Here is a 24,906-nt window from a genome sequence, read left to right on the forward strand (position 1 = left end):
TGATTCGATGGACTTTATATAGCCCGAACTCTCCTCTATATATGTTCACATTATCAGTACATGCTTGTGTTATTCTTGTACTCAAATTCTTTCTCGCTCTCTCTGTATATGCTTCGTGGTCTGCAGGCTGTTAATGTTTGGTCAGTTTGCTATAGACTTTCAACAGTGTTTTCTATTTTCATCATCTCTCTTCGCTGTTGTCGTTGTTGCTACTGTTTTCCGTATAGGTCTGACTTTGGGATATCCGCCCCTACCTGTGGCCCGAGTGTTGTGGTCTGAGCGTTACGCAAGGCCGGCAGTGCTCACGCTTCTTAAAATTTCGACGGCAAGCCCGCCGAGTCGTGGCGCGGGCAAATCGCACCCGGACATTTTCGAATCCCGGACACTGGCTGCCTCTTGACGATCGATATCGAAGATGTCCCGGCGAATGTTAATCGCCCCCCTCTCAGTTTTACTTCTAGTGCTTTACAGTCCGTGTGCTCCCGTCGACTGTGGAGGCAGGCTTCATTGCAAGTCGCCCATAGCGCGCACAAACGGAACTCGCATATATGCGCGTGTTCCGAAGTGCCGCTTAGCGTCACGTCGGTGCAGCCGCTCCTGGATTCCGGTTCTCTCGTCCCACGGCAGTGCATGCGTGAGTGGACAGAGGCTACAGCGCGTGCGCAACAGTGGCGGCCGTCGCGTTGGAAGCAAGACTCGTGGGCTCGTGGCTCCGGCCCTGAATGCAGCTCCGCGCCGGCGGCGGCCACGTGGTTTTCGGTGAAGCGAAACGCGTTTTTACGAAAGCCGAGCCGCGAACAACAAAGCCGTTCGCTCTGCGGCGCCAAAAAAAAAAGAAAGAAAAAAACAGAGAACGGCTCACTCGGGAGCCTCGGCGGGCGGCCCGTAACCTGCCGGTGAGAATCTCCCTGTCCCTGCCGACTTGCGTAACCCTATTTACGGCACCGATAGCGGTGCTCGCACATAATTATACTGCTTAGCGAGTCGGCCCGTGGCGTGTGAAGCGAAGTGTGCTCTTCAAATGGCTCGTTGACACTGAAGGAGAAGAAAGGAAACCGAGGGCCCGATTTTTTATTAGTCATATCATAAGAAGCCAATAAACAACGACACCAAGGTCAGCATATGGGAAACTACATGTACTTATTATTTGAATTAAAGAACTGATAAATTAATGGAAGCGAAAGTGGATGAAAAAGCAAGTGGCCGCAGGTGGGGCACGAACCCACGTCTTCGCATTACGCGGGTGATGCTCTTACTAACTGAACTACTGCGGCGATTTTTTCCCACTCACTTTCTGGGGTATTTAGGCTTGTTTACTGGAACTAAACAAGGGAGTGTTAGCCAGCGCCACGCCTAATTACCCTGACGGCGGATGAGGAACATTCTCTTTTTTTTTTTTTCGCAGGCGTTACGTGTATGTTATCTTTTTGGGTGAAGGCAACCGGTTATTAAACCCACACATGCTACCTGAAGGCATCAATGCTACCGGATTAGAGGCATCGCTGTGTAATGAACGAGAAGAAAGGAAACCTAAGGCCGTTGACACTGAGGCAGTCATTGGGACATTAGGCGTCGAGAGCGGCGCGGAATCCAATTCGGCGGCGGCGAACTAAGCCAAAAAGCGCCTGTCCGCGTCCGCCAATCGGTTCCAGAACGATTTTTGCCGCCATATCACCGAAATGACTCGCGTTTCACCACTCACAACGCGAGCCAGCAAATGAGCCATACCTCGCGGCACTCCGCAAATGGCGCCGACGGCGTTCGAGCTCGGCATCTTGCAGCCGTCTAAAAAGGCCGCTTCAACTGCAGCGACGGCGCGGATATTAGCGAAGGTTGCGAGAAATTATCCGTTTCTGTACGACAAGCGCTATGCCAAGAACTACTATATCGTGTTGTGAAGGAGAAACTGACGCGAAAAATAAAAGCGCGCAAACTCAACGCGTGCGCACAAAACAGAAAAAAAGAGTGAAGCAGGGAATAGTTAGCGCGCATTCGTTTAGGTAGCTCTAATAGTAAAATATCGCACGCTCTGCTCGTTTTCGCGGTTATTCGAGAGATGTCAGCAGCTCAGCGGTTCTAAAGGCGAGCAATGTGAACGACGCGGCATTTCGGCCGCTAAAAGGATCCCACGCCGCTTTGGCCGCCGATGCATTCCAATGTGAACGAGCCATAAATAAGCGCTCGCCCACCCCGCGTACAACAGCGGCAAAGTGAGTCTACTTTGCTTTGTCCTCGCCCCTCTGTCAACGCTCTCCGAGGCGCACTTCCTGAAAGGATGAGTATCTATTAATGCATCCAGGCATGTATGTTTGGAGTCTTTCTGTCCTATAATAAAGCGTGCTGAATCCACCGGCTTCCAACGCCTGGTAATAATTTTCACAAGAGCGGATTCAACACGTTTTCCGCCAGGCTTATCGTGCTACACTATATTAAATTTCTTGTTCTCGATTACACGTCGAAACGAACCTTAATGTAACTGAACTAATATACCTGCGTATAACGCTCGATGTTTAGATTCGACAGAGAGAGTGAGAGGGGAGGGAAAAGAGGAACATACATATCCTCCTCTCTCTCGCTCTCTCTCACACATGCCCGCACGTTTCCCGCCAAACAGTTGGCGCGCCAACCACGGGCTTAAAAAAAAAAAAAAGAAGGAACAGACTTCCTATCCAATCCCCGCTTTTAAAGCTTTGTTACCCGCCGTGGTTGCTCAGTGGCTATGACGTTGGGCTGCTGAGCACGAGGTCGCGGGATCGAATCCCGGCCACGGCGGTCGCATTTCGATGGGGGCGAAATGCGAAAACACCCGTGTGCTTAGATTTAGGTGCACGTTAAAGAATCCCAGGTGGTCAAAATTTCCGGAGTCCTCTACTACGGCGTGCCTCATAATCAGAAAGTGGTTTTGGCACGTAAAACGCCAAATATTATTATTATTATTATTAAAAAGCTTTGTTATCCAATGGCGACTGAGGCTTCGGTCGCAGTTGACTATTGCCTCGTCAACGGTCGATCGACTAACCGATTTCGGAAAACGGTCTCCGAGAGACGGCGTACGTTAACTTCGCGTAACTACGGTACATCCGCGCCGTCACAGCAGGACTGCTGCTGCAGAGCGCGTGGCGGTCGCACTGGCAGCGCGCGGCGCTGACCCCGCCGCCAAGTGGCCGCGATCCGCGGCCCAGAACGTCGTCCGTCATCCCACGGCTGCGAGCAAGGCCGGTGATCCCATGTGCTTCGCAAGGTCGACAACACGGCCGCGTCGCACTATGAATTCTTTCTTCTCCTTTTTCTTTTTAAAAAAATTTTTGCAGGTACCCTTTTGTACGTCCACCGCCGTAGCAATCTGAGCGCACGCTGCACGAGGCACGAAAGAACAAAACGACGTAAGTGCGCAAAACACTGCGCTACTATTCGATAGAAAGTCAAGCCGGGATAGAATGTTGCTAGGGCGCGCCCGTAGATTGCTGTACCGTACGTCGTTGCTTTTCAAAAAAGTGGGTCGTACTTTTTTTTTCCCGGTTCCCAATCGCTAATTTCTTTATATTTTCTTATTCAACGGGGAGGGAAGCGGATGCATGGGCCCGCCATAAAAACTTCCCCAGGTCAAATTTCGCCTGTGTGTGAATATCAGCAACTATACGAGAAATTTTACGTGTATTAGGGAGGTTGCGAACAAGGAATCGAATATAGTGTTATGGCGATTCGATACTCGAATCGAATAGTCACTACTTGCAAGTTCGACTACTTTTCGAACAGTTTTCGAATAGTGCACATTGCCTAGAGTTCACGATCACCTGTGAAAGTGAAGCAAAAATTAAGCAAATTTCATCCCTGCCACAGCGGACATAACGGTCGGGAAGTTGCGTGAGTACGCTGCGTTGCTGTGCGAACCAGACTTTTCCAACTAAACCGCAGTCGTCACACGCACTCAAGTATCGCTCAGACATGACGTTAGGCGATGGCTAGTGTTTGGTACTATTTACCCATGCTGCAACTTTTGTTCGTTTAGGACTAATTCTGAACACTCTTGATTGCGACATTATTTGACATGATAGCGGCGCCACCTGCAACGACCATTTTAACTACATAATGCGCCTCTCGCTCAGCCATCCCTGTGTTCAAAGCGCATTTTCGTTTTAGTCTCGAACGTATACACAAATGCTAATGGGCTCATAAGAAAGACCTATAAAATTTCCTTCTGGCAATGCAAGACCCCGCATGTTGGAAGAAAAAAAAAACTTGTTTATGTGTTTATGATGCTCCATTCTAGCTTTCGATAAAGCGTACTTCTTGACGTGTAGTGTAACAACAGAAACTTGCTAATGCAGCGAATACTGGGATGTTCACATTGTTTTGCTATAATATTGAAAAAAAAAAAGCGGTTTATTCGATAACTATTCGAAAGATATTGGATATTCCATCCGATTTTCGCAATATTCTATTGGTATTCGATTCCGTCTAAAATTTACTATTTGCACACTCCTACGAAATTTATATATCTATTCTTTATATAGACATAAACATACCTACACACACAGTTTGTCATAATGTCATAATTTTACGACTATTGTTAATTGCCGCGTGCGAGCCTATTTAGATTACGTATACAGGCGAAAGGGAACATCCACATAAGTGGGCCAGTTATTTTCACTGCCGGATAATTAGGTGTCCGGCAGGATTTGCGGATACCTCGGGTGCGAAAGCGTAGCGTGCCATATAGTGCAGAAGGGGTATAAATCGCTTCGTGCCACCAGCGAATGAACAGAAGCACGCAGCCACGAGTGAACATTAAACTATAGTCGGTGCCAGTCTAAAAAAAATATTGAGGAAAAAAGCATACCTAGTAATGTTTAAACGCAGTGACAACGAGGACAAGCAAGTGGACACACGCACACACATCTCTTGTGTGCGTCCACGTGCTAGTCCTCCTCGCCGACGCGCTTAAACAATCCTAAAGTGTGCCTCAGCAACAAGGCCAAACGTCTACGCTCGATAATAAAGCAGTAGCAAATACAGCGCTGTCCAACTCGAAGGTAATTTGTACGGATGCCTTCCTTCTTCTGCTGCGAGGGCCAATTACGTTCGCTCATTTCCATGGACATGACGGCAGTAACCAACTTTCAGTATCGGTGCCCTCTTCGGGACATCCGTTTTGAAAGACGGAGGCACAGCGGGAAGATACAGCGCGGTTTGGCGGCTCATCTCGTGCGGGGCCGGTACGTACTACGTCAAGCGATTCGATTCCTTCTCGCGCTTCGTCGGTGGCCCGATTGAGTGCACTGCAAACCTCTTTCCTCCCTTGCCAACTCTCCTTTAGCCCCTACGCAACAAAGAGCTGTGAGACGATGCCCTCCACGACAGACCTCCCGAGGTCCTCCGAGCTGTGATACAACGGGCTCAAAACATCGCCGGAATCATCTTAGGGACCCTGGACTGAGGGTTCCTCCCACACTTCTCTCGCCATTCAAATATTATTAATAAAGATGTTTTACTCTCTCTCGTCAGTGGCCCGAGATGCACTCCACTCTCATGTTATCACGCGATCGGCTGGTCGTGAATTGTGAACGATACGGAAGAAACAGAATCGAGCGAAAGGACTCACTACGTTACAGTGGCCCTGAACTATTACATGCAGATTTGCACAGCCACATCACACAAGTGAGGAGCCGCCGCTTCCGCTGCCGAGAGTATCGCGTGAGGCAAAGCGCGGACGCGATAAGCGCGGAACCTCGCTTGGCGCTGTCCCTCCCCGTTTGATGGCGTACGGCTTATCGGTCCCGCTGCGCGATAGGCTAGGAATGATTACGGACGAAAGATTGACGATGGATATATACGCAACGTGCTGTTTGCGGACGGCCTTTCCCCTGTTGAGAAGGAATTCCAGAGGTTACTTGAAACAACTGATCAAGGACCTGAACAGCACGTTTGTTTAAGCGAAGTATCCGTGGGATTTACTGATTAAGAAATAGTGCAGCACAGAAGGCTCTCTAAACTAAGGTTCGAAACGCTGAAGGCCAACAACGTACCATAAAAAAGGATGTCGAGGACGGCGCAACAAAGAGCAAGAAAAAGGGGAATTATATAAAGTTAAAAGATTGCAAATAAGGCATCAAATCAGAGCATGTCCCAGTTGAAATTGAGCAAGAAGCTTAGCAAGTCACGTGATTCAGAAAGCCCACAACGAGTGGCTTATTGGAGTAACAAAGTTGAAGCCAAGCAAAAAAAGACGCAGACGACGGTGACAGAAAATCATATCATGAAGTATGCGGTTACATAGTGGTTTCAATTCACACAGACCAGGGGTAAACGGAAATATTTGGTGAGGGCTTTACTAATGATGATGATCACCTGTGACATCACGGCTCATAATAGAAAATAAGTCCGCTGCTTAGATGTGTTGTGAAAGGTAGCTAAAGTCAGAAGATTGGCTGTTCGTTAATCTTGAGCATAGACGAGATGAACGAGAAACGAGAGGGAGAACGTGTGGACTACAGCAGTTGATACTCGAATCTGAGGACAAAAGGCTGAAATTTTTGTTCTGAATGCAAGAAATGAATAATAGAGCTTTAAAATTATGTATGAGAACGCGGCATTCATTTGAGATGATATGTTAAGGCGCTATTGAGGAAAGCCTCAACAGCGAAACGCTTATGAAGAAGACGGAGATGGAAAGGGCACTTGGAACAATTTCACTAAAGGCAGCGACATGGCGTAAAACTTCTATAGAGGCGACACGGAATGATTAATGAGCTTCAATTGTGTGCAAAATAGATATGTTCCCACACAAGGTACATTAAGACATTGCTCCATCACTGTTACATGCCTGCGCTCTTCTGTTCCACAAAGCAGTTGGATTTTAACCTTTGGGGTTAATGCTGAAAGAACTATTGAAGCCAAAGGAATTGTGTTCCTAGTGATGATTTGTATACTCCGTTTCACACATAACAGGCGATGCTACGGGAGCTATGTAGGTGGTGCGGTTTCACTCCGGGCATTTATCACTTACTATTATGAGAAGAAAAATGAGACCGTAGTCATAATTCGCAGTGCAATTCACTTAATCTGTCATGCTTTACGGGAAGTAATGCAATCGCTACAGTGGCGGAGACAGGAGGGAAGGGGGGGAGAGGGGTGCGCTGACAGGTCACGTGCCCTTTGAGCACCGCCCTGGCGAGAGAAATTCAACCTGCTCTAACTACGCTAATTTCCGCATTTTCTTCGCATCTCTTCAATATTACGAGCGGAAGACCGCTGCGCGAATTCTCCTACATATTGACCAATGTTCATGCGTTTATTTGATTTATTCATCACCATCATCATCAGCCTGGCTACGCCCACTGCAGGGCACAGGCCTCTCCCATACTTCTCCAACTACCTCGGTCATGTGCTGATTGTGGCCATGTTGTCCCTGCAAATTGCTTAATCTCAAACGCCCACCTAACTTTCTGCCGCCCCGTGCTACGCTTCCCTCCCCTTGGAATACAGTACGTAACCCTTAATGGACCATCGGTTATCTTCCCTCCTCATTACATGTCCTGCCCAAGCCGATTTCTTTTTCTTGATTTCAACTAAGATGTCATTAACTCGCGTTTGTTCCCTCACCCAATCTGCTCTTTTCTTATCCGTTAACGACACATCCATCATTCTTCTTTCCATATCTCATTGCGTGGTTTCAATTTCAGTAGAACCCTTTTCGTAAGCCTTCAGGTTTCTGCCCCGTAGGTGAGTATTTGCTTTATTACGCTCCTGCAATCTGCGATAATTTGTTCCAAACTCAATGAGCCTCGCGCTACATAAGCCCAGATGGGACGTGCGTCTATACCCGCCGCAGTAGTACAGTGGCTATGGTGTTGCGCTGCTGAGCTAAAGGTCGCGCGTTCGATCCCCACCGCTGCGGCTGCATCTTGATGGGGGCAGAATGTAAAAAAAAGAAACGCTAGTCTTCCGAGATTCAGGTGCGCGTTAGAGCATCCCAGATAGTCAAGCTTAATCGGGAGTCCCCCACACTGCAGCGTGCCTCATAATCGGATCGTGGTTTTGACACGTAATGCCGCAGAATTTAACCGTCTTGGAGCGAGCGTCACTGTGAACTTAGATATTTGGTCACTTGGAATGTAATTCGGCACAATCATTTGAAAGAAGAGCATCATGCCTTCTAAAGGAACGGCTGCCAAAATCGACATGGGAAGGGCACTCCGAACGCCCCTCCCCACCTTCCCCGCCCCCGTTCCACCTTCGAAAATGGCACGGCACCATGTTTCGGCGGCGGCCTTGCTATGGCAATACCTGCACGCGATCTACTAAATGTCATCGTCGGGCGCAAACGCAAAAACGGAAGCACGAGAGGCTTCCCCGTTTCCTCCGCACTATGACCTCAGGCGAGCTTTATTCTTGCCTTGGTTTCTCACCTTTCGGCCGCCCATTATAGCACGAGCTCAGCCTTCTCGTTGGCGTCCGCGCACACATTTGCCCTGTGCGCTATACGACAAGTCATCCGTCTACTCTATTTTCATTTCTTCTTCTTTCTTTTTTTAACAACGTCATACGCAGGTCAAAGGTTCTGTCTGTGAACAACGGATTTGGTTTGAATAATTGGTTGTTCCTCAGTTTAACGGTGCAAGCCACTGCATAGAACCGAACAGTAGGAGGGGTGGATAACATAAAAGAAAATCTTGAGGAATATAGGTTAGGACGAAATGTACAACAGAAAATCTCGAAAAATTCGTCGCCACAGATAGGAACTGAATAACTAAATAAACACTAACGTAAAAAAATATACATCAGGAGAAAATTTGGCATGCGACTCTTCTTGTATCACCCCCCCCCACACACACACACACCCAGATATACATAAAGAATTCACATTCCTGCGGCTAAAACTCGGAGCGGTAGCACCAAATGATATGACTACTGGACGCGTGAAATACGGAATAACCTTTCGAAAAGGATCTTCCGAAAGTCTTTTCCTTCGAACTAAAAAATGACAGAATAAGAAATGTTCAAAAGTATCATTCTCAACACAGAAATGGCATAAAGGGGACGGAGCTAGACTATATAGTTGCGTAAGCGAAACTTCAAACTTGGGCTGTCGCCTTCTTCGCCGAGTCGTATGTTCATTTACTTGTTTCTTTCTTGCCTTGCAAGTGAGAAGGGGGGGGGGGGGGGCGTCTGCTCGTTGGCGTTCAAGCCTTTGTAACCCAAATACCCGAAATACATATAATCATAAAGAGTCCCTTCACGTAATCAAACCGTCAGCTGCTGTGAAATGTAGCGTAGATTCCCAGCTACCAACACTCAGTCGTGCTGAATACACATATAAGCGATGATGTCGACTGGTATTGCACTCTTCTCGCTCAATGCTATCAACAAATTTCACCATGTCCCACGATTACAAGAAAGTATAGCGCGTGGGATACACATTGCGTAGGACGTTCAGCTTTAAATAAAACTGGCTGTGTTTTATTATTAAGAAAAGTAGGAATAATAATGGAATATTAAGAAATGAGGAATAAGGAAAGTATACAGAAAAGTAAGAAGGTACCTATAAAGAAAGGAGTCAGACAAGGAGACACAATCTCTCCAATGCTTTTCAAGCAATTAAACTGGGAAGGTTTAGGAGTAAGGATCGACGGCGAATACCTCAGCAACCGTCGGTCTGCCGATGACATTTTTTCTATTCAGCAACATTGCGGACGAGTTACAACAAATGATTGAGGACCTTAACAGAGAGAGTGTAAGAGTGGGGCTAAAGATTAATATGCAGAAGACAAAGATAATGATGAATAACCGGGCAAGGGAACACGAATTCAAGATCGCCAGTGAGCCTCTAGAGTGTGAAGGAGTACGTTTACCTAGGTCAACTAATCACAGGGAACCCTGACCATGAGAAGGAAATTCACAGAAGAATAAAAATAGGTTGGATCGCATACGGCAGACATCGTGAGCTCCTGACTAGAAGCTTACCGTTATCATTGAAAACGAAAGTATACAATCAGTGCCTTTTAACGGTGATGACATTTGAGGCAGAGACTTGTAGAGTGACAAAGAAGCTTGAGAACAAGCTAAGGACTGCGCAAAGAGCGATGGATCGAAGAATGCTAGGCATAACTTTGAGACAGAAAGGGAGAGGTTTGGATAAGAGAGCAAACTGGTATAGACGACATTCTAACTGACATGAAGATTTTAAAAATGGCGCTGGGCAGGTCATGTAATGCGTAGAGTAGATAACCGTTGGTCCATTAGGGTGACAGAATGGCTACTAACCGAAGGGAAGCGCAGTAGAAGACGACAGAAGACTAGGTGGTGCGACGAAATTAGGAAATTTGCGGGTGCTAGTTGGAATCGGCTGGCGCAGGACAGGGGTAATTGGAGATAGCGGGGAGAGGCCTTCGTCCTGCAGTGGACATAAAATAGGATGATGACGATGATGATGTGTTTTTACAAAGACCCACGGGACAAGACACCCAACTTGTGCACCTTTGGCCAAGCCGCAGCTTACGGTTCTGCTGAAAGGGTAATCCTCTCGTCGACCCCAATCAATTCGGAAACTAAGGTGAGACTTACACGCGAGTGCCAGACCCTACACAGAGGACTGGGCTCTTAAGGTTGAGAAAGTTGATGCGTTAACATCGCTTCTCGCATTAAATGAAATGTTAAGCATGGTGTAAATTAAAACGTTAAACATAGCTGGCATTACTGTGTGAAGTTCGCCTACCGAGCCGCTTAAAGTCGTTCAATGCGCTCGCTGTATGTGACCAACGTTAGCATAGAGGTGCAATCGATGTTTGCGAATGGTACAGAAACTGTTCGTCCGACTACCATTCGGTTGAAATGACTGCGCTGGCATGTTGCTAAAAAAATCAAATTATGGGGTTTTACGCGCCAAAACCACGGTCTCATTATGAGGCATGCCGTAGTGGAGGACTCCGAAAATTTCGACCACCTGCGGTTTTTAAACGTGCACCTAAATCTAAGTACACGGGTGTTTTCGCATTTCTCCCCCATCGAAATGCGGCCGCCGCGGCCGGGATTCGATCCCGCGACCTTGTGCTCAGCAGCCCAACACCACAGCCACTAAGCAACCACGGCGGGTGCTGGCATGTTGTGATGCGAGGGCATCTGCGGTAGTGAAAAAAGCCGTGCACAAAGTTACGCGCGGGTAAAATGTATAACAGTCCAGATGAAATTCGAAGCCGTTTTTGTCGAAAGTGAAGCTTGAGTGGCATCAAAACATCAAGTAAGTGCAGTAGACTACGCACAAACAGTCGACTGCCTACCACTGGAGACAGACAGACTTCTTGTGCAGAGTGCAAGCGCATTTCACCGAAAGTTATCTTATCTTCATATCCGACAGCGTCATTAAATGATACCGTCAGACAAGAGCCATCGGAACATGCCTCTTCTTCCACGAAAACCTCGGGGATTTTCTTCCGCACGAGATTGATGCAATCATTTAGCAAATAAACGCTGCAAGAGGGGGCGACAATCCGCTGTCGCTCCCGCTCGCGTTGCTGCAACCGCCACAACAACCAAAGAGAACAGCTCAGTTATCTAATAGATAGTCGTCCACAGTTCACGGTCACTACAGTGGCTAGTCGCTGAGCGAAAAGCTCCGACAAGCGGAAACGTTTATTCGGGTAAACGGAAAACAGCATTTTCAGAATCATGACCATCAATCAGGGAACTAAGGAAGAGTGTGTTCAGGACGAGTGCTCACTGCTGACACGGCGAGGAAGAAAAAAAAGAAAAGAAAGAGTCAGTCCCTCAAAGCGATTGCGCTTATTCGAGGAAGTCATGAGCTTTTGACCTCGCTCAACTTCACAAAAGCGACTGCCCTCTGCAATGTAGCGCCAAGCACTACAAAAGTGGGGCTGTTTTTCTTCATCCAGCGGTGATAACGGAGCCAGCAGCTAGACCTTATCCTAGCCGGCGCTCGAAGACTGAACACACAAACGAGAGGAGCCGGTTGTGTTGAGTAACGCGCCTCGTAAGAATGACGCTGGTGCAAGAAGGGGACATGAATACGATCGTGAAGGCCTGCAGTAGCTCGACCGTTGCGACACGCCGACAGGTAGCAAGCGCCCCGCACGCGCGCGAGTCCACTATCGCGCGCCACGAAGACGGCCTCCCCACGCCGGCGGGAATACGATCATCGGCCGTGCACACTCGTTCTCGTCTGGTACTGTTATCGGAAGAGACCGGAGAACATTCGGTCTCGTTGCGGACACACTCTCGAGAGGCGGGGGATGCATACGCGAAACGGTCGCCGATACACAAGAGACGATCACGCGAGCCCGGCAAGGCTCGGCACAACACGAGCACCGTGTTATCTTTTAGCACTCGCGCAAGGGAGATGAGACCACTGCGCCGAAAGCGTGCCGACCGGCACATGCATGCGCACGGGGCAGCCTACGAAAACAAAAACAACCATGCACTGCGTCGTCGCCCTCGTCGCACGGCACGGCCCCACTCGCTGCATACGCAATTAGGAAAGGATCACACGCTGAAATACGCCACAGACGTAGCGCGCAGGTCTACGGCATCTCACGGCGAGGCCTCCAACGCCACCGAAAATTAAGAAATAGCTCTGGCGAGGTCAAGGACCGCCGAATCAGGTGTTCCGTCTCAGGTGCGGGAGATGTTCCGTCATCGACCGCCATCAAAATAAACATGGTGGGTGAAGCCAGCGGGGCTTACCTTCGTTTTGGTGATGACATGGTTGGCTAGTCGTACCACTGCGAAGTTTCCTTTGCCGATCGTCTTTTCCAGTTCGTAAAATCCGACTCGAACCAGCCCCGCACAACCCGACGCCCTTACCCTGTCAGCCGCCATGTTGTGGCGCGCCGCACGCATGCGCCACACACTTACTCTCGTAGCCGGGCGCTGGACGAGCTTCCCCATTCAAAGCAACTTGCTATGTCGCGACACGACGCTGGACGTGCACACTGGTCGACCCTATGTTCGCGGCACACTTTCAGTGGGTCACCCATAGTCCCGGTCGACGAGCGGGCGAGCCTCCGCCGCACTGCCTCCACGATCTCGGCCGTCTCGGCGCTAGCAGACGCATCCAACACATCTGCCTGCTGCGGCCGAGGCTAGGCGAGTGGAGAGAAGAAGCCGCCGGGCAAGGAGGAGGACGGCCGCCTCCTTACGTCACGCTGTCGTGCCGACGATCCGCCAAACACACGTGATGGTCACGGCTTGCTCGGGGAAGCGCTGCGGCCCTTGCAGCTGCAGCTGCAGTAACGTCAGTCCAGCGACGGTGTCCGTGACGGGCCGACATCTCGACATTGCGGAACGTGTGGCGGCCTCCGCTGCTCCGCAACCCGGCTTGCGGAGACGAGCCGGGAGCCGGACCGAATGCGCGACAGTTCCGAAGCCAAGCAAATGTGCGGGGAGTCGACCGGCCGGGGCGAGATCTGGCGCTCCCCGCTGAGACCTTGAAAGCCGCGCGAATGACGTCAAACGGCGTCAGGTCGCCATGGCGACCAAGCCGCTGCCGCCGCGCCGTCGGCGATGCCCTCGTTCAGTTGTTCGGTCCGCACACACTGTGTATCGGAAGTGCACAATAGCTGAAAGCGCGCCGAGCCTGCGGCGGTAGACCCAGTGCACCTCCGGTTTTGCAGCTGCGCAGCGCTAAGCTCTCGTTGCAGACAACGCGGCGCCTCTGGGCACGGAGGCAAAACAAAGAGCGGAAATAAAGACGGCGTGCATAGTGCTCGTATGGTCATGTATCATAAAGGGAATGGTCGTAGCAATACAGCACGTGCACGTTAGTGTTCGTCTCATAAAGCACGCGACGCTTTGATGCTTTTCATAAGCACTCTTTGCGTGTTCTTGAAACGGAACAAAGCAGAGCTTGCGCCATGAATTAAATAAACTGCGGATTTCGTGACCACATCGCAGGTCGCACAATCAGTTATTTGTTCTTTGCTTGCGTTAAAAAAAAAGTGATAGAAAGAAAACTTATATGCAAAGTTGAAGGAGCGTCAGCTGTTTTCGAAAGGACTGTCCAAATTTCTATATCATACAGTTTCTTTTGATCATTTGGATACTGCCGCTAACTACTGGCATAAAAATTAATAATTTGCTTTCTTGCACTCACGTTTTTAACGTTCTAATCGGGTAAGTGGCTAACCTGTTTGATGAGTGAAAATGGCTCTGGATGAAACCTTCCATGAGAAAAGCACCATGGCTTTATTTTACAGCGTAAGCTGTTACGGGCTCATTCCAACAGCCGGTTCGGCTGCCGGTGTTGTCCGCGAAATAGCCGCGCGACTGGCCGCTCGAGGCACTTTGCATGTATTCGCGAGCTTCTTTCACACTCGGAAAAAGCACTTTTATGTAGCACGTACTGAGGAACAAACAGCTGTATCGCGAGTTTTTCATGTTGCCCTACAATTTTCTCATTGATACTTTTCACCTAATTATAATATATGAGAAGTTACTTAAATAATACTAATTATCTAATTAGGTGGAATGAGAAAATAATCTGAGTATCTCCAAGCGACGGCAAACAACGTTACCTTGGTCCTGGCCAGCTACGTGGCAGTCGCATATCCTTAAGCTCGCTAAAGTTAGCTGGGACACCCTGAATAGCGAGAGAAGGTGCCTTGGATTTATTCCTACTATTTTAAAAGTACACTGATCGGCTTGCTGACCTCGACAACTGCTGATGAGTAGCACCTATTAGTACTAACTAAATAATTAATTACCCGATTTACCTGCGGACAGCTACAACAGCTGCTTATAGCAACTTTAGTACTAAGAAACTAATTATTTAATCTCATGACTAAATCAACAAAATTCGAGTGTCACTGCGCAGACGAAATATTTTATTTGTATATCTTATGTTATAATAAAGAAAAAAAGAAAAAAAGAAAGAAAGAAAGAAAGACGTAGTTATCCATAGGTGGATGATCGAATGCGAAGAGCACTGCCACCACCAAAAGTCGAGTGCTCGACTCCCACCAACGATCGTGGGTTCCAGTGTCTTAACTATGTTTCAATTAACTATGCCTTAATTAACTTCGCCTAATTCACTCTGCCTTAATAAGCTTTGCCTTAACTGACGTCGCCAACTGCCTCGATTAGCTCAATTGGGCTCCCTTTACTTTTTGGACCATCGTGTGGTCGCGCTAACGCCGCCTCATGAACCATACAATGCGTTTGCATCAATAGTTATTAGTACTAATTAGCAACAACTGATTACAGCTACTAATCAGCCGCTTACAGCTACACATCAGCAATAACTGATTAGTAGAGCGCAGTAGACGGCCAGGGCTGCTGCGGCCCTGGACTAAGGACTTCACAGCACATTCCTGGGGAGCGCAGTAGCATTTTCACAGCTACGTCAACTTTTTTAGTCAATCTGCTATAAAAACAATCAAAAACGTATCGGTGAAAACACTTGCTGCGTTCGTAAGTAGTGAAGTTGGAGGAACCGAGCACCTTCGCCAACACAGAGCTGCACCCGCATGGACGGATGGATGTTATGAGCGCCCCCTTTGGAACGGGGCGATGGGTTGCGCCACCAAGCTCTTCCTATTATGCTGCTTAATGTCCTACCTAGGTTAAACAATAAAAAAACACAAAAAAGCACTGTGAACTCCCACAACCAAATTTTCTGATCCCCTATTACGAACTGTGCTTTTGCACGTCTCCATTTTATATCGTTTCCCTACTTTTCTTGCACCAATCCTCCACTCGCCTTCTACTAATCCATATTACGGACTTGTTTACTTTTCCACTGCTCTCGCTGAACCCAAGGGCTTCAAGGAGGCCAGTGGTGTCTAAATCGGCCGCTGCGTAGACGTCTTCACATTCTAATAAAACATGCTCCATAGTTTCCCTAGCTTTACCGCAGCAAGCACATGCTTCTTCTTCTTTCTCATATCTCGCTTTATAGGTGCGTGTTCTAAAGCATACCGATCTCGCTTCGAAAAGTAATGAGCTTCCCTTTGAGTTATCATAAATTGTTTCTTTCCTGATTTCGTTTTTTCCTCTTCAGTAGTTACTTATGGCAGGTTTCTTTTCCATTGCCGCCACCCATGAGATTATTTCAGCCTCTATCACTTCCCGCTTGACGTTCTTTGTTGCTGTGTTGCCCACCCTACAGGCCGCATACTTGCTGGTAAGCTTTCTAGTTCTTTTCCTCCACTGTGATTCAATGTTTTTTCTGTACAGATACCTGAACACTCTCCCAGCCCATTTACTTGCTTCCATATTCCTCAGTCGTTCTTCTTCCTCAATTTTACTGCGAGCTTCCCTCACTTCAAAACTAGTCCAGCCCATATCACCCTAGCAGCTTCATTTGTAGTCTTCCCGTGAGCGACCAATGCGAGCCGACCCACTGATCTTTGGTTCTCATCGAGTCCTGATTGTACCCCTGATTTAAGGCAAACAACCGCATTTCCAAAAGTAAGTCCTGGAACCATTACACCTTTCCACATACCTCGGAGCCCTCCGTATACCTATTGTATCCCCATAGCACTTTGTGCTTCATTATGGCTGTATTTCTCTTCCTCTTCACTGTTATTGTTTTTTTCCGGTGTTTCCATATATCTATTGCCTTCTTTATCCATATACCAAGGTATTTATATTCTGTTACCCGAGGTATTTCCTAGCCCTGTATCGCCACTGTCTGTTCACTGTTTTCATTGAATACCGCATCACTTTCGGCGCTCCCGCCCTCTGGCGGCAATCCAAGGCACGGGGGCATCCGCCATATACGGTGCCTACGCAGAGTCAAACAACTGAACCTAGTCTAGTAACGTTGCGCCGTCCAGTGTCCATCGCAGCTATCGCCATGCAGGCCCTTACCCACTATGGGGCATTGCCAAAAGATGGTTGGATTGTTTTGAGAAAGAAAAAAAATTACAGTGACGTTTCACTTTGTGAACGCCGTTGACGCGCAAGCGTATGGGCAAAGTGTGGGTGCTACAGCGCACACGACACTATCGGCCCTCGGCGCGCCTGAACGCCTACACTGTCCGCATCGCAGATCGTATTCAAGACAGGGCTCGCGCGGGCGCGCCATACGCAGCAGCCGCCGGAGTATAACGCCCCGTTGTAAACATTCGCTCACTATCTAAATTACCTAGCATGGAGTCAGCGCGCACAGACGGACATGAACACTTCACACTCGCTGTTGAGGAATCGCGGCAGCAGCAGCGAGCGAAGTGATCTTCGGGCTGTCTATCGCTTCAACGTCAACTCAGCCGTGAGAACATAACGCATGCAAGGCTACGAGCCGTCGGCCCACCTAGACTGTGCCCTCAAAGCAGACCGCTGTCAAGATAAAGCCCGTGCGGCCGAAGTTAAACTCCCCCCTCCCCGGTGCCATGGTGCCATGGGCGCGACGGAATTCGGCGCTTCCTCCCCGTGCGCACGCGAGATCGAGCTGCCATCGTCGGTTCACCGAACCACGCTTTCACTCGCGTACACAGCGTATGGCACGGGAGGACGATGTTACGAACCGAGTACGAATCTATCGCAAAGAAAACCTGTAGAAATTGCCAGAGGACGTCAACCCAGCACGCATCCGCCTACCTTCCTCCTCCGCGAAGCTTCGCCTCGTTTTTCCGCCCCCACTTTGTTCAACGTTACCTACACATTCCTCTAGGAGGCGGTACGTTGCGGCGCGCTGTACTCGCTCGTTCGTGCTTTCCCTGGTGCGCGATTTTCACCTCCAGGCGCCTTCCTCGTTCGTTTGCTTCGCGGCCACAGACAGACACCGCCGATTTGAAGAGCTGGCCAGTAAAGCTTGCGTGCAAAAAGTCACAGGCCGATGTCATGCATACATTTCATGTATGCATGACATACCTAGAGAGAGAGAGAGAGAGAGGTAAAAGAGATACGAAAGGCAGGGAGGTTAACTGGAATATATATATATATATCCCGTTTACTACCCTGCACAGGGGAAGGCAGAAAGATTAAGAAAATGCACACACGTATAAGGGGGGGATCAAATCAAGCAGGCTAGACGAGTAATTGTCACTCCCCCCCCCCCCCCCGGTTCAAAGGGGATGCAATTAAACCATCATATACGTCATCATTAGCCTCGTATCTTGCCACTTGTCACGCGATGTGGGATGCGCGCCAAGTAGCGTCTATACGAGTGCACTTTACATTGCATCTGCATATGTAGCAGTTACATAGATAGCGGTACAAGGTTGTTTGGGTTTCATATCATGTATGTGGCTCCTACCCTCTTTGGGGGATTGGCCAAGAAAAGAATGGATTCTATTCTTCGTGGGAGGCTTAGGCCCGGCCATCATAAAGTGCTGGTTCTACAATAAAAGTTTATTCCTCCTCCTATTGAGGAAGAAAAAAAAATACTAAGGAAAAATTATGTAAATGCCAGAATGATGAACATGTATAGCATAACTGATTAGATCAAGTAGGCTAGGTGACTGACAGCGGCCCGTTTCGAGGGGATGCCAACAAATCATCCTCAGCATCCAAACTTGCCACTCGTCACGTGATTAAAACCCCTTGATAATTCGAAAGTAGCGACACTCTCCTCCCCGCAATGCTTTCCTCCTCGATTCTCCTCGATTTTCACTTGGCTTATCCCTAAATTTAAGTTGACCAACCCCCAAATTTCAAGTTGGCCCACCGTCAGAGTTCAATTTGGCTTATCCCCTAATTTAATTTGGTCAAATACCAAATTTTATTTGGCCCACCCCTAATTTTAGGTTTGCCCACGCCCAAATTTAAGTCGGACCTCGTGCAAATATTAAGTTGGCCCACCCACAAATTTCAGTGGGCCCACCTCCGAATTTCAAGTCTGCGCAGCCACAAATTTCTAGTTCACCCACCCACCCACAAACTTCAGTCGACCCCCCCCCCCCCCCGCCATACAACTATAAGCATTCCCATGAATTTTCTTATGTATCTCTATGGGTATCTCTCTTTATTTATTCTTTGGAGGGAAGGAGGTTAAATTGTTTCTTTTTGTTTATGAAGCTACCAATCATCTACATTTACACTGCAATTGGAACTGTGTAAACTACGCGTTTTTGTGCAGATACAAGGTATTAACCTTTTCGCCTGACGGGGCGGGGTACTCGCCAAAGAATGCTTACGCATTGAAAACACAATGTAGACAAGCTGGCGCTCATTACCCGCTATGCTTCGGATATACTTGGGATTAATTTTTTCACGGCCTGCGTTCATTGTATCCAAGTGATGGACGCACGCATCGAAGTAAGCTGGAAAGAAAGCTTCTCGACAAGCCGCTACTTCGATTTTCACTAAAACAGGCAACGCATCCTAACAACTACGAAAAGTGTGATCGAGAGGCCGTATCTTCGAACATAAATGTTCATAGTGGAAAGCAGAACCTACAGCGCTACATTTTCGACTGAATAACATCTGACGACGTGCGAGGTGATGAGTCCCAGCAGAATATTCAGCCTACAGTGCACACCCTCATTTTTATGCAACGTACACATTTTCGCAGTAAAACACAGATGACAAGGCCGGAATAACTAAGGCAAAATGCAGCATTTGGGGATGCTCTGATACGAGTAATAATAAGGACGCCTTACCAAGCACATAACACTGTTCTTTGTCGGAATAAAGTTCTTATGGCCAATGTTGTGCAGCCACTGCTTCTTGCGCAAGCTGACACGCTTTCCTTGTGGTAGCATAAAAACTGCATAACTATTTTCATGCTTCTTGCTGCAGTTATATGCGCTGAAGCAGCGCCTAGCGCTAGCACAACACCGCAGGAATCACAGCGTGCAACGTTCGCTGCGCCGAACCAGCGGAGGAGAAAAATGGCGCCAGCGAAAAAATAAAACACAAGCAAAACGCAAGATCCGTGCGTTTCCAAGGGCAACAAAGAGGCCAATCATCATGCAGAAAAACGGGGACAAAACTGTTCTCGCGGGAGGGGGGGGGGAGGCGCAAGGGGCAAGGAGGAGACGAGGAGGTCACGCGGCGGCGGCGGAGTTCAAAGAGTGGCAGTACTTTCAAGTTATCAAGGCACTTTACACGCGATGAGACATCCGCGCCGCGTATCGTCGATATATGCGAACTTTGCATTGTAGTTGCGTTGTGTTACACCAGCTGTCCTGACATGTGGCAGTTGTATGTAACAGTTGCATGTTGCATGTCCTTGACCTCAAGCCAGGTCAGCGCAGCAAGGTAGCGCAGAGGCAGCGCAGCAAGGTAGTATTGATTGCAGCACATCGATGTTGGAGCGCTGTCATTAAAAGCTACATCAAGCGAGCAGCGCACGAGCTCGCGCTGCAGCGCGATTCGCACGTACGTTACTGCGAGCTCATATGCATTGCATCAGTTATTTATCAGTTGCTAAAGGGACAGATGGCCGCTTCTACAGTGCAGGCATAACTACTTGTCTAGTACACTGTAAACGAAAATAAACCCAGCTGAGAGTTTTTAAGAGGTGATGTACCCTAAAACCTCCCCTCCTCAAATATTTACTCCGATGTATGGGAGCAAAACAGCGCCATTCCCTCGTTTCACTCCGCTGGCTAGCTGCCGGAGTATTAAGGCGACATGACGCGATTTTACTCCGCTTAAAAATTTTGTTCTCCCGTGAAACTCCGACAGGGAGTTTTGAAAAACTCCCCTCCGCCGATACAGGTTAGTCACGTGGCGCTTCCCATGAGGCTGTGCGCCTCGCCAGCGACCGGGCGCGTTCGGCGGAGCGGGCAGTGCTCATGGCTGACGGTTTGTTTACGTCTGTGAAGTGTCGTTCCGTGACAGCGTTTCGTCAATTTGTTTCCCGTATCTCCTTCCAGAAAGTGTTATAGGCATGCCTGAAGCTCACTGTATCTCAGCTTCAAGTACATTAGCTGTGATCACTTTGCTGACAACGATGATTGCAAGAACCACGTTTTCAAGTGCGGAAAAAGGCTTAGGTATACCTCGAAGCTGCTCACTGGCTCGTGATGTCGGCTCACGTTCTGGCTGTGTTTCCGTGCTGCGTCACCCTGTGTTGTGTTCTTCAGTACGTGAAATGCCACTTCTATGTCCTTTTGAGTACATGCTGACAACGTCCGGTGTAATGTTTGTAAGGACCGCGTAGCAATGGCAACAGCAGCCACTGTTCGAGCGACGACATCCGTGCTAGTCGCGCATGAATGGCGTAACCCAAGTTCGTTGCGGTGCTGTGTTGCCAGTGAGAAAGACCGGAGTGCAAGCAACTGTTTTTATTTATCTGTGAACGGATATCCTCGCCCGAAGAAAAACGGTAGGACATAAGTAATATGTGTGCTTAGAATAAAGCTTCTTATTGAGCGATGTGAATCGAATTGTTATCGCGCATATAGGTTTTGGTCACGTCGTTGCTTCCGATATTGCATTAACATTACGCTCTATCCGAGACACTGATTTAGACGCATGCCTGTTGGCTACGAGTTTAGGGGTTCACTCGGCAGATCAGCGATGTAGCTCCTTTTCGGAACCGAGACAGATTGCTCGTACTCAGAGCAAGTAGTGCGGTGTATAAAATGTATGTCTGCGCATTTTTCGGTGTTTCGTCTGCTGCTGCGGGTCATGCTCACACGTAATAATTTCTTGCTACGCTACCACTATATCGAAAAAATGTAATTTTGCTATGCAGCACATGCACTTACATTTTTCTAGCTTACTGTAACTAACGCACTACTTTTTGGCCGCGAACTCCGGCAGTGTGCGAAGTCGCTTCAGCACTCACAGAATGGCATAGTTTTGAAAAATAACGCCATTAACTTTTTTTCTCTCACTATCTTGAATTAACAGTTTTGTGTTGATTAAGGTATTCTGTTAGTTTCAAAGAGGCAGATCTCGTATGAACGAGCATGTGAGTCGTAATTCTGAAAACAGCACAGCTGCTCCCTTGGCGGTTTCGAGGCACACAGTATCGTGGCTATATATACTGGCACCGTTGCATCTTGAGTATCGCGTGTACGTGGGATGTCTTTCAAATTTCTGCATTGGGCGTTTCTGGAATGTTTATGTATGTCATGATATATGTGCGTTCATTGACTTGTTTCATCGAATTTGACGCGGTCTCGTGTGCATATTTCGAAATTTGACCAGCAGCCTCTGCATGTAAACATGTTCGCGCAAACTGACGCGACGCCTCTTTTTATACTCCCGTTGCACCTCGAAAAAACTCAGGCAATTGCAAAGCAAAAAATAAAAAAAGACAGAAAAAAACCTCCCATAATTCCACGCAAAAATTCCGCTCGTACGGAGTAAAAATTCTACTCCGATCATACGGAGCATAATAAACTCCGAACCGGGGGGTCGCTAGAGGACAAGCAGTATACTCCCACCTCGGAGTTATTTCCGTTTACAGTGTAGCATGCAGTCAACAAAGATTGCAGGAGGCCTGACGTTTCGCGGCATGCCCAAAGACCGCTGCCTTCGCGGCACGTACGATCGTGCGTTCGAGCAGTTCCGTACACATGATGTCTGCTTATCGCTGCTGTCAATTCACTTATAGCAAGCATTTCCTCGCGTTTGTGCGCCTGAATCTAGCAGCGTGCCTACCTTACCTGAAGTTCAACTTCGTACGCGACTCGCTTCACTTGCGATTGACACCGCGCTAAAACTTCGCCGCTTATTTCTTCAACGACGTACGCGTATTCGGCGTTGCACAATTTATTGCCTTTACGCAGCGTGCCACCCTTGAAAAAATCTTCGGCGCTCGATATTCGCTGCAAGCCGTGGTACAACAAAACCGAAAATGGCGGGTCCATATTGTAAACGTGCTTTCCGAAGCAGACGACCGATCTTGGTACTACCCAGTTCAGGACAGAGGGCGCTTTTTAGCACCATTTTCGCAGCGCCCCCTGGGCAATGCAAGAGCCCCATGGGCGGTGCACGAGGCGTATAGAAGAATGGTTGGGTATGCGTCGTTTGGTATGATTTTTCGCGAAAAGACGGTCGACGCGGCGCGCGGGACGTGGATTTCTGCTTTCTGCCATTTCTCGTATCTATAACATAATGTACCAACGCTTCAATAGTGCAGAAATGTGAAACGATGATATTGTATCGAGCGGCACGCTGTTGTGATCGGTCGTTGACCCGACGGAGCCAGTCGCTCACGGACAACGCGACAGCGGTAAACGAGCCAGCGCTCTCGTCAGAGCATTTCCAACTGCGCTGTTTCATGGCTACCAATTGGACATCGCCAAACGGGTTTGAGCGATTTGCGCGGCGGCATCCCTTCAAACGACCTCGTGGTGCCTTTCTCTCGTTGCCATCGCTTCGCCAATGGGGATTGTGTATCCTCGATGTGTTTCCATCTTTTCCTGTTCGCGCACAATGACGTGTGTGTGCGATGGGCCAATCTCACCTCGGAGGAAAAGGGCTGCAGCCCTCCGGATAGGTCGAAGATGACGTCACCCATCTCCTGATACGAGATTGGGTGGAGGTGACGTGACCGGGACGACGGAAGAGTTCAAAGCCGAGACGGGCGCTTTGCGGTCAGAACTGGCAGGTTGAACTTGGACCTTCTTTTCTGCATCATTTGTATGGCGCTCTTGCACGAAATGGAACTATAAAACTGTGTTCTCTAGAGCGCCCCTGGATTTCAGGCCAGGGTCCTCGATCTTTACTCCACCAGGTGCATGAAGTTCCCACATCATCGCAACACCCAGTCGCAACAATGCCAAACCTGAATGTTAAGCGTGAACAGGGTGTAGTTAAGCGAAAGTTGCGAAACCCATTTATTCGTGAATTTCGTTTGAACAGAACTTTTGCCCAGACTACCACCTACCTCATAAGTACAGGTATGTAACAGGAAAAGCCCGACAAACATGTCAAATCGTGATACTATACATAAAGAAGAAAATCAAATCCATTCGGTGGTTGCGAGAAAGTTAAATGTAAATTAAAAATGTCGAAGTTTCGACAGTGTTTCTTTCCGTCATGAGGAGTTCCCTAGGCAATGAACGATCCTCGAGGAGGAAGGGAGCACTGAAGTGTAGGTAGAGTCTTGCACTACTGCTTCGTTCACACCGTCAGAAATGACAGACCTCAGATAGATAGATAGATAGATAGATAGATAGATAGATAGATAGATAGATAGATAGATAGATAGATAGATAGATAGATAGATAGATAGATAGATAGATAGATAGATAGACAGACAGACAGACAGACAGACAGACAGACAGACAGACAGATGATGATAATGATGATGATGATGATGGTGATAGATAGATAGATAGATAGATAGATAGATAGATAGATAGATAGATAGATAGATAGATAGATAGATAGATAGATAGATAGATAGATAGATAGATAGATAGATAGATAGATAGATAGATAGATAGATAGATAGATAGATGATCTCGTTACCTGCGCTAAGGAGATAGGGGGAGATATTATCGGAGAAATTCGTGGCGAAGATTGATATACTGACGGAGACAGAGATACTCTGTTCCAGCGCACGTTACTTTTTCGGAACAAACGGCAAGAGATGCAGTTGAGATTCTGCAGCTCTATCTTGAACCCGAGGAATGCATAGAATAATTGATAATCATTTCGCGCATGACCACAACCGTGTGAAAGAGACGGTAAAATATCAGAAGCCGTGCACATGTAAAGTATCTCTCTTATTTTTTTTCACTGCATTAATATCAAAACACTCAGACGCTTTTTGAATAAAACGATTCTTGAAAAATTTTGTGCCCTTCGCCTAGGTGGAACTTCAGATAAAAGAAAGATGTTTGGGTTCCTTCGAGTTCGCTTTAAGCGGAGTCTGCTGCAGTGTATCTATAAACCAACGCCTGCAAGTTTCCTGGCTTATATTTTGATTTTATCTATGATTTATTTTTATATTATTTTCATGCATATTATTTAGTTTCTTGTTTCACTTCTCCCGATACGCACGCATATTCAACGCTTATATACCGAACATTTCTTTAATGCAGT

The 24,906-nt window shown here is 47.9% G+C and overlaps 1 protein-coding gene across 7 annotated transcripts in view; it reads right to left on the reverse strand.

Moving 5' to 3' along the window:
- Positions 1–24,906, reverse strand: part of LOC135898385 (serine/threonine-protein kinase SIK1-like) — a 466,770-nt gene that overhangs the window by 97,548 nt on the left and 344,316 nt on the right. Inside the window, exon 1 of one of the 7 annotated variants that reach the window (XM_065427282.2) lies at positions 12,697–13,714. The exons of the other annotated variants lie outside the window; for them this stretch is intronic. Within the exon in view, the coding sequence (XP_065283354.1) occupies positions 12,697–12,900 (204 nt within the window). The 5' untranslated portion in view covers positions 12,901–13,714. Of the gene's footprint in view, positions 1–12,696; positions 13,715–24,906 lie in introns of those variants that run through there. 7 annotated transcript variants of the gene reach the window in all.

The sequence above is a fragment of the Dermacentor albipictus genome, chromosome 4, assembly GCF_038994185.2.
Source record: "Dermacentor albipictus isolate Rhodes 1998 colony chromosome 4, USDA_Dalb.pri_finalv2, whole genome shotgun sequence".
Classification (NCBI taxonomy): Eukaryota; Metazoa; Arthropoda; class Arachnida; order Ixodida; family Ixodidae; genus Dermacentor; species Dermacentor albipictus.